The 12,432-nt window shown below is 43.8% G+C and overlaps 3 protein-coding genes across 10 annotated transcripts in view; 1 reads left to right on the forward strand and 2 right to left on the reverse strand.

Moving 5' to 3' along the window:
• Positions 1-3,216, reverse strand: part of zzef1 (zinc finger, ZZ-type with EF hand domain 1) — a 51,689-nt gene extending 48,473 nt beyond the window's left edge. For 7 of the 8 annotated variants that reach the window (XM_079508256.1, XM_079508255.1, XM_079508254.1 and 4 more), the window contains exons 1-3: positions 2,497-3,215; positions 646-790; positions 335-529 (exon numbers count right to left, since the gene is read on the reverse strand). In XM_079508256.1, coding sequence (XP_079364382.1) covers positions 335-529; positions 646-790; positions 2,497-2,958 — 802 coding nt within the window. In that variant the 5' untranslated portion in view covers positions 2,959-3,215. Of the gene's footprint in view, positions 1-334; positions 530-645; positions 791-2,496 lie in introns of all 8 variants that reach the window. The other variant, XM_079508257.1, reaches the window with a different exon arrangement.
• Positions 3,217-3,608: 392 nt separating this feature from the next.
• On the forward strand, positions 3,609-5,139 carry cyb5d2 (cytochrome b5 domain containing 2). Its single transcript, XM_079508392.1, has 4 exons — positions 3,609-4,024; positions 4,255-4,395; positions 4,506-4,689; positions 4,862-5,139. Exons 1-4 carry the CDS (start codon positions 3,763-3,765, stop codon positions 5,028-5,030), a joined length of 756 nt encoding a protein of 251 aa, XP_079364518.1. The 5' UTR covers positions 3,609-3,762; the 3' UTR covers positions 5,031-5,139.
• Positions 5,140-5,690: 551 nt separating this feature from the next.
• Positions 5,691-12,432, reverse strand: bnip1b (BCL2 interacting protein 1b). The gene is made up of 6 exons (XM_079508393.1): positions 12,346-12,432; positions 10,492-10,584; positions 8,637-8,728; positions 7,605-7,712; positions 7,112-7,230; positions 5,691-6,650 (listed from the first exon to the last, which is right to left on the reverse strand). The coding sequence occupies exons 1-6, from the start codon at positions 12,427-12,429 to the stop codon at positions 6,454-6,456; spliced, it is 693 nt and encodes a 230-aa protein (XP_079364519.1). The 5' UTR covers positions 12,430-12,432; the 3' UTR covers positions 5,691-6,453.

Raw genomic sequence — 12,432 nt, forward strand, 5'->3', positions numbered from 1 at the left:
GATGTACGATGATAAGAGTGCCCCTCACTTCACACAGGTGTAATTTTTTTTATTATAATGTATTTTATTGATGTCTATGACAGGTGCTGTAACACCTTACTTTATTAGACCGACACCCTACCCAAAACCCTAACCTAACCCTAACTGCAAGCACGGCGCAACACAAAGCATTGTCGGGAGCGACGGGTGATTTCCACATGTCGGACCTTTGGTGTGTCGGATATGCGTGTGCATCCCGAATAAAGTACCAGGCCAGTACCTACCTACCTACATTAAATTAATTCTACCGTTAATTAATACTACAGAATTCTTTGTTATTCTGAACTTGGCTTACCTTTCTCCTTCTGCAAGAGGAATTCAAGATAATCCTGCACCACGGTTGATCTCATGGTGCAGATGCTATTGTAGCCCTCTAAGAGAGGGAAGGGTATGGCACTGCTGGGAATGCGGTTCCTGTGAAGGAATTTCAAGATCTTGGCAGAGTGTGCCCCCAACCGGTCTTTCGACTTGGAGAATATGTCAACAAATCCTGGGAAGAAACAGAACCATTTTCAAATTAGTTCAAGGCTAACTCCTCTATCACGGTATCGCCAGCCTTTCAGGATGAAGATGACATTGAGCCGTCCCATAAACAATTTCCCCTACCTGGGGTTAGGGAGCATGCCTGGAGCTGCCGGATCACATGACTCAGCTCTCCTTGAAGATTGGCCCCGTTGGAGTTCTTCAGGGCCATCAGCATGTTCTCTACCTCGACCACTCCATCGCCTTCTGCATCAAACTGTCCAAAGGCCTGACAGAGGAACAGACAGACTTAATAGAAAGTAATTTGCAATGTCATTAGTCACACAGACACAGTCAATGTCAGCGGACGTCTTAGCAATACAAAAATAAAAAAATTAATTTGTTTTTTATTTAAAAAAAAATGAATGTAAAAAGTGGGTTACTATTTTGAAAGTGTTGTGTGGGCACATAATAGACCACAGACAAGTTAGACCTGACAACACACTACAACACAGTAATGTTAAATACACCCGCCGCACCGCAGTTTATCGTTTTGTTTTGTTTTGTTTTTTCAGCTTCCTCATTTTTCATCAGTGTACAAGTTTGGAACCCGGTTCTTCCCACAGGACACAGCGAGGCTATTCTACACACTATATCTGAAAGAAACAATAACTGGGATATGTGAGGCAGCAGCGGAACAATTGTATTTCAAAGCAAAGCTACAGCATTCCATGTGCATCCGATCTAAAACAGACACAGACTTTAGGTGCTCATTCATTACAGATATGCTATTCATCCGTAAATCTGCTTTGACTGAACAAATGTAGTACTATATAGCAACAAAGCAACTGGCTTTGCCATTTAGTAGAGACCAAAGCTGAAACCTGAAAAATAACAATGGACCTGGCAGCCAAAGGTGAATGTAAACAACAGTCACAAGTTCACTTAACCTCACTCACAGGCTCCGCTGTGCACACACACACACACACACACACACAGGGACGGATGAACCCCCATGAGGGCCCCTGGACCGGTAATTTTTGCAGGTCCCCCATAGGGCGCGTGCGCGTGACATTTGGGTTTTTCCGTGTTTTTATCATCTTTTTGACCTAAATTTAACAAAATCAATGGCCAATGAAGGGCCCCAGGAGCCCTTTTCAGTGCCGCGCGGGTCCAAATTCCCTGAAGGGCCCCTGAGAGCCAAGGGCCCCTGGGCCACGGCCCCACGGCTAATTTGTCCCTGCACACACACACACACACACACACACACACACACACACACACACACACACACACACACACACACACACACACACACACACACACACACACACACACACACACACACACACACTTTGTGTGTGTGTGTGTGATATCTAATTGATATCTAACCTTCAGTGACATTACAGGGCGTAATCAATTTGACTCATAAATAATAAACATTATAGATCAGTGGTTTTCAACCCTTTTCATATCAAGGTCCATTATTTATTCGGTATTTGAGCCACCATTTGATGAGACCCTCTCAGACCCGAAACTTGCGTTGGATAAGATTGTGTCCATTCCATGTAACAGTCTGAGAGATAACGGGCAAATGTTGAACAAAATAACAATTCTTCTACATTCTCTAAATGGTGTAGACTTCTTGTAAATTAAGTAATGCAGATGTTTAACAATAATTTAACTCTTGAGAGCGTTAAAATGAAACCAAATGGACCTGGGCCCAAGATCTATAAGGGTCCATTGACTCCATTCCATTTAGTTACCAAGTCTCCATAATTTAGCTGGGGACCACCTGGAACCAAGACCACTGGTTGAAAACCACGTCCACTGTTATAGATAGATGCCCCGTCACGTGTCCTTTAGTGTTTTGTATTTATTGGGCCCGCTGTGAGTCTGTGACACAATTATGATCTGATCATGTGATTGATCATGATTGGCACTTAATAGTACATAACAATAACATATTCATTATACTTATACTCTATACTGTACCTCTTCACATTCGTCGCGCGGAGCATCTCTGCTCTCCAGCATCTCGCAGAACTGCTCCACGTTCACAGACTCCTCTCCGCGGCTCAGCCGGTCCTCGAGCCACCGCACCAGCACGCCCTCGTTGCCGGCCAGCACCGACTCGGGAATGGCGACGCCGGAGTCGCTGATGCGAGCGGCCGCCTCCCTCAGCTTGACCTGCTCCAGCAGTACGCCGGGCGTCGGGGGTCCGTGGCTGGGAGCCGTCGGGTTGTTGTTCGAGCCCCCCCTCGCTCCTCCGCTCTTCGCCGAGGCGGAGCCGCCGGCTCCCCCACCGCCGGCGCCGCTTCCAGCGCCGCCGACGCCCGTGGCCGCAGAGGCCGGACTGTCTTCCGCGAAGCCGGCGGGGCTCTCCGCCTCGATGTCTTCCTCGTCGCCGCTGCCGCCGCCGCCGCCGGCCCCGCAGCCGCTCTCCGTGTTCCCCATCGTGTTGTGTTGTTGTTCGATCGGCGGCCCCCAAAAAAGCCTTTCCCTAAAAAGTCGTTCGCGGTCCGACTATTATTAGTAATCAGTTTTCGACCGAATTGGGACAGGTCCGATCAGTGTGTAATATCACCACCATGTACAGATTGTACACAACACACAGACAGACCTTTCTAACCTGCGATCATTCCGGAGTTCACTCACTACCGCATTGACGTACAGTAACGTGACATCAGGTTTTACGTGACGTGGTATACGTCCCTCGCTCGCCTGCTATCCGAAAACTGCAGATCTACAAGCCCACAACGCGTCGCGAAGCGATGCCTTATGAGCTTGTGTTTTTATGAGCTTGCTGTTGTTTTAGGGGTGCAACACCATGCAACACCGCCGTGGCCCGTGATGCGATGCTGCGTGCACTCACACCGTCACACGGGCAGATGCAAAGCTACAGACAGTGTACCATTCATTGTCAATGGAAGCCAGCGACATGAAGATGCAAAGATGCATCCAGCTCTAAGATCCAGCTACGTTTGTAGCTGCTGCAAAAGTTACAACAGCTACAAATACACTGTGTAGCAGCTTTGCATCTTTGTATCTTTTGCATCTGCCCGTGTGAACGTAGAGACTCGAAATAAATAAATAATATGTCGAGCATGCGCTGTTGAGACTATAATCGCGGAAATACTTCCGATGTAAATATTCAATTCGGGTGACTCCAGATAACTCTATTTAATATGGTCCAGATCAGATCAAGATTCGGGATGCAAATTTTAGATGGGGAAGCTTAATTGACTGACTAGACATATAATGCTTGGATATGTCTGTGTCGCACTTCTGTCAGTTATATTTGCAATACTTTATTTTCCTCTGGACTGGACCTCAGACGATGAGCATCATGAATTATCATCACTACTGCCACCTGAGCGCCTCATGAGTAGGGATGAGTTGAGTCTATACAACGGGGAGGAAGATAACAAGGGTCTTTACCTGGCTATACTCGGGCAGGTGTTTGATGTAAACAAGGGAAGAAAGAACTATGGACCTGGTGGTGGTTATCACAGTATGGCAGGTGACCTTCAAATATTTTTTCAATTTACCATGGACCACAATTTTAAATGATTCTCTTTTAGGGACCCTTATATTGTGCTTTTGTTTGAATGAATTGGACATGGGAAATCGTTTAGTGCGTTGATATGAAACATTCTTAGAATAATCGGAAACATGCACATAGGAAATAAAACACCAAATTAAATCCACCAGATTCAATCATTAAATTCATGCAGTTATCATTATGCCCAGGTAAAGATGCTTCGCTGGCCTACATCACTGGGGATTTCACAGAAAGCGGGCTAACAGACGATGTGTCCAGTCTGTCCCCTTTGCAGGTGGTGGCCCTGTATGACTGGCTAGCCTTCTATTGGAAGAACTACCACCCTATAGGTGTGTATGTCCATACAACTTGTACTGTCCATACAACTTGCTACATATTTTATACCATTTCCTCACACATACAGTACAGCCACCCACACGCATCGGCTGTTTTGTTTCAGGACGGCTGGTGGGACGATTCTACAGTGCAAGTGGAACACCCACAGAAGCTCTGCTGGGGGTACAGGCGTTACTAGCAGAGGGCCTGAGACTTAAAACCCAATCCCAAACTGAGAGAGAACACTACCCAGCATGCAACACAGAATGGAGTGCCAACAGAGGAAGGGTCTGGTGCTCAACTAAAAGGTACAGCCATCATAGTATGAATAGAATAAAACCCTATTCAACCATGGAATAATCTGGAATGAATATGCTGCCACTCCACTCCCACCCCAAACACACACACACACAGGTGTAATTTGTACTGTAAATATGTCATTCACAATATTCAGTCTAATTTGTTATGCTTTGCTTCCAGTGGGGGAGTGAAGAGAGACTGGACGGGAGTCCCTAGGAAGCTCTTCTCTCCTGGCTCCAGCCATGCTCGGTGTGTCTGTATTGAGGACCCATTGACAGCAAGAAACCCCAACCTGCAGGAATACGAGGACTGTCCTCCCTATGCTGACTCTTGTCATGTTGTAGATTAGTGTGATGGCTAAAATATACCCTGGACTAAAATCACTGTCAATATGCTCTCAGGGAATTAAAGTGTGTTTTTAGAATCTAATAAACATGGTAGCAGTACATGGAATAAAACACGCATTCTTAATTTTTATGTAAAGTTGTCTTCTCTAAAATAATACAACAGGAAGATTGATATTTGAGCATAGAGTAACGACATATACATTAGAATGTGCATAAAAGATTAAAGGAGGATTCAGTGATTTGGAAAACCACCCAGTCCGCCCTGGTAACAAAATGTGCACATGCATGCTCTACAGTGGGGGGAAGTGCAACAGGCCAACAGCATGTGCACCAAGGCCCGCCCCCACTCGATCATGATTGGAGGAAGCCCCCTCTCATCCTGATTAAATGAAGGTTTTGCCACCCGCCACCAAAACTGAAACTAGGGTTTTTTGACCCCAGGGGCTCACTGGGGACAGGGAGGATTTCCTTATGGTCAGCACACTCTATAGTAGGGAGGATTATCCAGAAAAAAAGAAAAAAGTGATATTTGAATTAAGTCAAATCACTGAATATACCTTTAAACAATGTGCATAAAATGTTAACACAGGCCAGACTTGAGTTTGTCACAATGCATGTGCATTGTAAATAAAGAACATTTGCAAGACCATTTATAGAATGTTATACCATTTATCGAATGTCATGGCAGTTACAGAAAAGCAGACCAGTTGCAGAAATGCAAACCATTTGCCCTGTGAACACAGAGTAATCAGTACAATGTGTCTGAATAGAAATAAAGGCACTCCATAAATGTCTCAGTAAACACAATTACCACTGGATAAGAATCCAAGGCTCAGTTGTGCATAAGACCCTATAACCTCTTTATGGTAGGTGGTCTTCTTTAATCACATACTCCATACACATGAAAGCCCATTTCCACCACTGAATAGAAATAATCTGTATGATAGGCAATTGCAAGAGAAGACTGAATGTTCAAATAGAGGGGGAATTGGCTGAGATATAAAGTCGGAACAGCAGGGGAAAAAAACTCAGGTCTTTTAATATTTACTCAGTGGAAATGGGCTTCTAAATACTGGGATAACTCCCCATGCTGAAAACAAAACCACTTTGTGAATCGTTTACTAAATAAGCGCAATTGCAATGTGAATCCCAATGGCATGAACACAGCTTTTCCAAGACTTCATATGGAATCCAAAAAATTCAGAAACAATGATTCAAAAAATATGCCCAGTTTGAACCGCAGCTGCATTCGTGTGCCCGAGTTTATGTGGCACCGCGACACAATAATTAGCCTAGTCTGTAACAATAACAGCCTCTTGCAATTTGCAAATACATACAAGTCAGTGATGCAATTTTCAATATTTCTTGGCATTTTGTTGTGAGCCCTTGACCAAAAACAGAGACAGACAGGGAGTGTTTGTCAGTCTAGTAGAAGGGGAACAGTCGTTTCTTGAGGATGTAGAGGACGGTGGCCAGGAACAGAGCCAGCGCCAGGAAGATGAGCAGCTTATCCGTCAGCTCGCGGCGGTTGTACTTGAGGATGAGCTTCCTTCCCAGGTGGATGGTCCCCGTCATGGACTTGAACTCCTCGTTGGTCTCCAATATCGTCCTGGAGGACGTGGCTACACAGCAGAGGAGAGGAGACCAAAAGGTGGTGAGGTGACATTAGATAGATACAGGAATTAAACAATTCTGAAGATTATGCTAAATAATTGCGAATATCTCATATAATTTGCGGTCAGGATATGATGTAATAATTGAGGCGGCCTAATCATGACGGCAGGGCGGCAGTGGCTCAGGGTTGAGTGGCTGGTAGAGCAGCTGGATGGGAACCATGAGGTTCCCAGTTCGATCCCGGGCTCCCCCAGAGTTAGTGTCGAAGTGTCCTTGAGCAAGACACTGAACCCCTTTGCCCCCGATGTGCAGGTTGGTGCCTTGCATGGTTTCCTCCACCATCGGTGTACGAATGTGTGTGTGAATGGGTGAATGAACTGCACAATCTATGAAAAGCGCCTTGGATAAAGGCGCTATATAAATGCACCATTTACCATGACAGCATGCACGCATGTATGCAGTGTCTTACCCAGTGTGCCAATGGAGTCTTCACTCTGTTTGACGTTATGGTCCATCATCCTGCAGATAGACATCAGGCTGTCTGTGATGTCACCGCTGGTCTCAACCAAGCTCTCCTTCGTCACCTTCCTGACACATACATGCACGTGCACGCACACACAAGCGCACGCACGCACGCACACAAGCACAGGAACAAAGGAACTTAGGGTCAAGGCATCATATGGTGGTTGGCTCGAGATTTAGCATTTTCAATTATATTCTTAGCGATTATCCTATCGATTACCTTTTATTATTTTACACTTAATAACGGTGTCACAGACAAATATAAAAAAATGCTGATCTATAAGCTCACAACGCATGTTGTGAGCTTGTAGATCTATTTTGAGTCCTTTTTTATTTTGTTCAAACTTCAAATCAATTACCATTTTATAATTGGTTAAATCGATTAGTTTGTTGCAGCAGTGGATTGCTGTGTGAGAGTGAAGGGTTTTACTTGTACTCACCTCTGTTTGAGTGTAGGGTTTTGTATGCCATGCAACAGTTCATCTTTCTCCATGTTGTCGATGGCCAGTTTACAGGCCAGGTTGGATTTACGCCATGCTGTCTGGTTACTGACACGCACGCACGCACGCACACGCACACACACACACACGCACACACCATAAATTTAAAGGCACAACGACACCATAGATTCTGACCTTTTCCTGTTCGGCTTTAATAGACCTTTAAATCAGTGGTTCCTAAAGTGGGGTCCGGGGACCCCCAGGGGTCCTTGAGGGAGTTCCACGGGGTCCCCAGCTAAATGATAGTTTGGAACCGAATGGACCCTTGTGGGTCTGTAACTCTGAGTGTACACATGGAACCATTTGTACACTCTCAGAGTTAAATTATCATTGATTTTACAATATAAAATGAGGGTCCCAGAGATAGAAATGCCATTAAATGGGGGTCCGTAGACTAATGCACGTCAAACTGGGGGTCCTTGAATTGAAACGGGTTGAGAATCACTGCTAGAGCTGTAAAGATCTCCTCTTATGGGGGTCCCTGGCATACCTTTTGAAATGGGGGTCCGCAGGCTAATTAGTGTCAATTTGGGGGTCCTTGACATGAAAAGGTTTGGGAACCACTGCTTTAAATGACTGCTGGAGGAGCTTAGGCTGGCTCAATGGTGTTTATATCACTTTATGAACCCTCACTTATTAGACTTGCTTTCATGCAATTAAACAATTACTTGTTCTATTATATTGCATTAACCAATGACCAATTCACTTAAATCCTAAATCCTGATGTAGAGCTGGGAATTACATGGATCTATCGTAATATGATCCTAGATATTGTCTGGGATTCTGGATATCGGACTATAAAATTATACAAATATAGTATCTATCCAAGTCAAGTTGAGCCACTAACATCACCGTTCTGATCAAACACCTCAATCTGAGAAAGGATTCAGAGAAAAAAGGATTTGTGTCGTCATCTCCTGGTTAAAATTCTTAACTCTCCCCTCCCCTAGTTTCTACGTTGCTTGTGTAAACCTCAGCATCTGCTTGCGTTGGCTCTCCGTTTCCGTTTGGATGGCCAGTCTGTCTTCCTCTCGGTCCTGCTCTTTGGCCATCTGCTCCAGGTCCTGCCAACCACAGCAAACCAAAAACAACCACCACACAATCAAACACTGTGACGTCGTACACCAGTGGTTTTCATGTTTCATATTATTTTTTCGCTGGCGAGTCCATGGACCACCATTTGATGAGATTTAGCGTCGGTAGACCCAAAACTAAGGATTTATTTTTATCGCTGGATATGATTTTGTCCACAATTCCTTGCTGTATTGATGTGGTACCATTAGGAGAGATACAGTAACAGGCAAACGATCAAAATAACAATTATTTTGCATTCTATAATTGTGTAGACTCCTTGTAAATGAAATAATGCAGATGTTTAACAAAAATGTAACTCTTGAGAGCATAAAATTAAACCGTAAGGGTCCATTTGGTTTCATTTTACAATCTCAAGAGTTAAAGTGATGATGGAGAGTTGGTAACCAAATTGACCTTTATAGATAAAGGTCCATTTGGTTACAAACTCTCCATCATTTAGCTGGGGACCACCTGGAACCCTTTCAAGGACCACTGGTGGTCCCAGGACCACTGGTGGAGAACCACCGTCATACACCACTGGTTCTCTCCAAATGGACCTTTTTGGGGGTCTGTAACAATGAGAGTATACACTCGCAGAGTTAAATTAACAGTGTAGATTGGGTCGACGGACCCGGGCGGCTGGCGTACCCGTTTGGGCACCTAAGCTGGCAATCCTGCCTGACAGCGTGTCACAGGTTCGAGTTCCGATCCCGACGACCTTTGCTGCGTGTCATCCCCCCAATCTATCTCCCCATTTCCTGTCAGACAACTGTGTACCTATCAATAAAGACATAAAAAAGCCCCCAAAAATATATTAAAATAAAAACAAAATCAGACCCGTCTGAACTGAGTGGTGCTGTACTGCCCTCCTCGCTGGCCTCTGTGTGTGTGTGTGACGCTGCTCAACAGTGCCATCCAGCGGTATTGGCGCGGTACTTCCGTGCACACACACACACGCACACACACACACACACACACACACACACACACACACACACACACACACACACACACACACACACACACACACACACACACACACACACACACACACACACACACACACACACACACACAGCTAGTGTGTGTGTGTTAACACATTAGTGTGTGTGTGTGTTAACACATTTTGTGCCCAAAACGTCTGTGGACGTCCTGGGTATTACCGCACGTGCATAGCCCAAGACGTCTTTTTTTATTTATTTTTTTTATTAAAAAAAAACAGAAAAATCAAAACACTTTTTCTTTTTTAACACGTGGTGCCAAAGTTTGTGTTTTCGCCATTGAGAATGCATTTGGCGTTTAAATTAAATAACTCAGAAACTATAAAACATTTCAAAGTAAAAAGTTCCAGCATGTGTCTCCACAGTCAGCTGAATTATAAAAAATGTGAATGGATTTTCTAGGTGAAAGTGATTTTGGGCAGTTTTGCGTGGGCTCTCAATGTGTTTTAAGTGAGGGGCGCTCTTACATCATCTCATTCATCCGATTCTAGAATCTCAGAGGCCAACTAAAGTGTCCAAAATTAACATTTTTTTAAATATCTCATTCCGGCCAATCACAATTAGGACAATGTTTGAAACACTCAAAACTGGCCATTCATTATCAATGGCTTTTAATGTTTTTAGTGCGGCTGCCCCTCAAAAAGAATTGTAGATTGAGGTCCCGTAGCCTAATGCATGTGTGTGTGTGTGTGTGTGTGTGTGTGTGTGTGTGTGTGTGTGTGTGTGTGTGTAAAGTGTCCCTGAGTTCTTGCCTGTATCCGCAGTCTGAGCTGGTTGAGCTTCACCTTGACCAGAGAGTTGAGCTCCATGAGAGCAGACTGGGGGCCGGGACAATCTCTGATGTCCTGCAGCACACACAAGGGTCGCACGCACGCACGCAAACACACAACATTGCATGAGATATTATGGATAATAATCAACAGAGTATTAAACTTAGCTCAGATGAGGATCAGCGTCTCCAAATCTGAGGCCATGGTTCTCCGCAGGAAACCGGTGGATTGTGCAGTCCGGCGGGTAGGGAATGAGGCATTACCCCAGGTGAAGGAGTTTAAGTATCTCGGGGTCTTGTTCACGAGTGAGGGGAGGACAGAGAAGGAGATCAGCCGGAGAATCGGAGCGGCAGGGGCGGTATTGCAGTCGCTGTACTGCACTGTTGTGACGAAAGGGGAGTTGAGTCGGAGGGCAAAGCTCTCTGTCTACCGAGCAATCTTCGTTCCTACTCTCACCTATGGTCATGAAGTGTGGGTCATGACCGAAAGAATAAGGTTGCGAATACAAGCGGCCGAAATGAGTTTTCTTCGACGGGTGGTTGGCATCTCCCTTAGAGATAGGGTGAGAAGTTCAGTCATGCGGGAGAGACTCGGAGTAGTCGCTGCTTCTTCGCCTGGAAAGGAGCCAGCTTAGGTGGTTCGGGCATCTCGGGCGTCTCCCTAGGGAGGTCCTCGAGGCACGTCCCACTGGGAGGAGACCCCAGGGCAGATCAAGGCGCAGTTGGAGGAAAGTTTTTTGTGATGCTTTAGTTAGTAAATAATGTATTAATTGGCCTTGCAATGAACAGTGACAACACTTACATTTGTACATCAAATAGTTTAAATAGTTACATTTACAGTCTTTCACACTGACTCCCTTCAATCAGTGACTTACCTTAAGAAACGTATTTCAATATCATAATATATACTGTACATAAAAATAAATTTGCATCTCATTTTCATTATTATTTTATATATTATTTTGATTGTATGTATGTTTTTAGATAATGGATGACCTATTGCAACTTCCATACATAAGCATGTCTGTAAAAAACACAAAAAATAAACGATGTGTAGGCTGTACTATTATCAATATATTAGCCTTATTATAATATGGTCTATGGTCTATTATAATACTGTCTATGACAGTCTTGTATCATAGGCTAATAATTATATACAACAATATGTTTTCTATAGAATATTAGTGTTTATCGTTAGAAACTTTATTTATGTGTCATGCACCAGAGATGCCCAGCCCTCACTATTGCATAGGTGTACAATAAAATAAAATTCAAGCTAACAAAACATTCTGCCCTTTTTCCCTTGCATAAGAAACCTGCTACAACAAAAAATCATCACAGTGGACAGTAAAACAAAATAATGAATTTCATTTTCGATTTCTACCAAATCACAAACGAATCATGTCCTCAGTGAATCTACCTACTCTCGTAGATTCTGACATTTTTGTCAGAATCGATCGGTAATGGTAATCTATATAAAATATACACTGATACGTATTTTTCATCATCATACCCAACTGATTTTTATGTGTATCATTCTGCACCCATTTGTTTTATTTAGGTGGAACGAATACACGCTTAAAGTTCTGTATTAATGGAATAAAACGTTTTATTTTTGTTCTACAACGTAACAAGTAGGATAATATTTCCCCATAGTTAGTTTACTTACACATTTGATTTAGCCTGTAACGCAAACGCTTTGTAGTTTTACTAGTTAACTTCGTAACAATGGGGCTGTTCTCGTTCTTCTAATCTCAGTAGAATTAACACATTAAATAACAATAGTAAATAACATGAATGACGCCGACACATTGATAGAATGTTCTGATGGTTATACCTGAATGAAAGCTTTGATCTCCAGGTCATATTTGATTATTTCTTGTCCACAAATTCGGACGTGTACGTCCAAAGAAGCCGCCATGTT

Source organism: Electrona antarctica, assembly GCF_951216825.1.
Source record: "Electrona antarctica genome assembly, chromosome: 8".
NCBI classification, from domain to species: Eukaryota; Metazoa; Chordata; class Actinopteri; order Myctophiformes; family Myctophidae; genus Electrona; species Electrona antarctica.

Bases quoted from the DNA above. Each gene is read 5' to 3' on its own strand.
- cyb5d2 (XM_079508392.1), top strand. From the start codon at position 3,763: ATGCTTGGATATGTCTGTGTCGCACTTCTGTCAGTTATATTTGCAATA. The intron at 4,025-4,254 runs GTGACCTTCAAA...CATTATGCCCAG, and splicing joins TGGTTATCACAGTATGGCAG to GTAAAGATGCTTCGCTGGCC. The intron at 4,396-4,505 runs GTGTGTATGTCC...GTTTTGTTTCAG, and splicing joins GAAGAACTACCACCCTATAG to GACGGCTGGTGGGACGATTC.
- bnip1b (XM_079508393.1), bottom strand. From the start codon at position 12,429: ATGGCGGCTTCTTTGGACGTACACGTCCGAATTTGTGGACAAGAAATA. The intron at 10,585-12,345 runs GTATAACCATCA...TGTGTGCTGCAG, and splicing joins AGATCAAAGCTTTCATTCAG to GACATCAGAGATTGTCCCGG. The intron at 6,651-7,111 runs GTAAGACACTGC...TCTGCTGTGTAG, and splicing joins AGACTCCATTGGCACACTGG to CCACGTCCTCCAGGACGATA.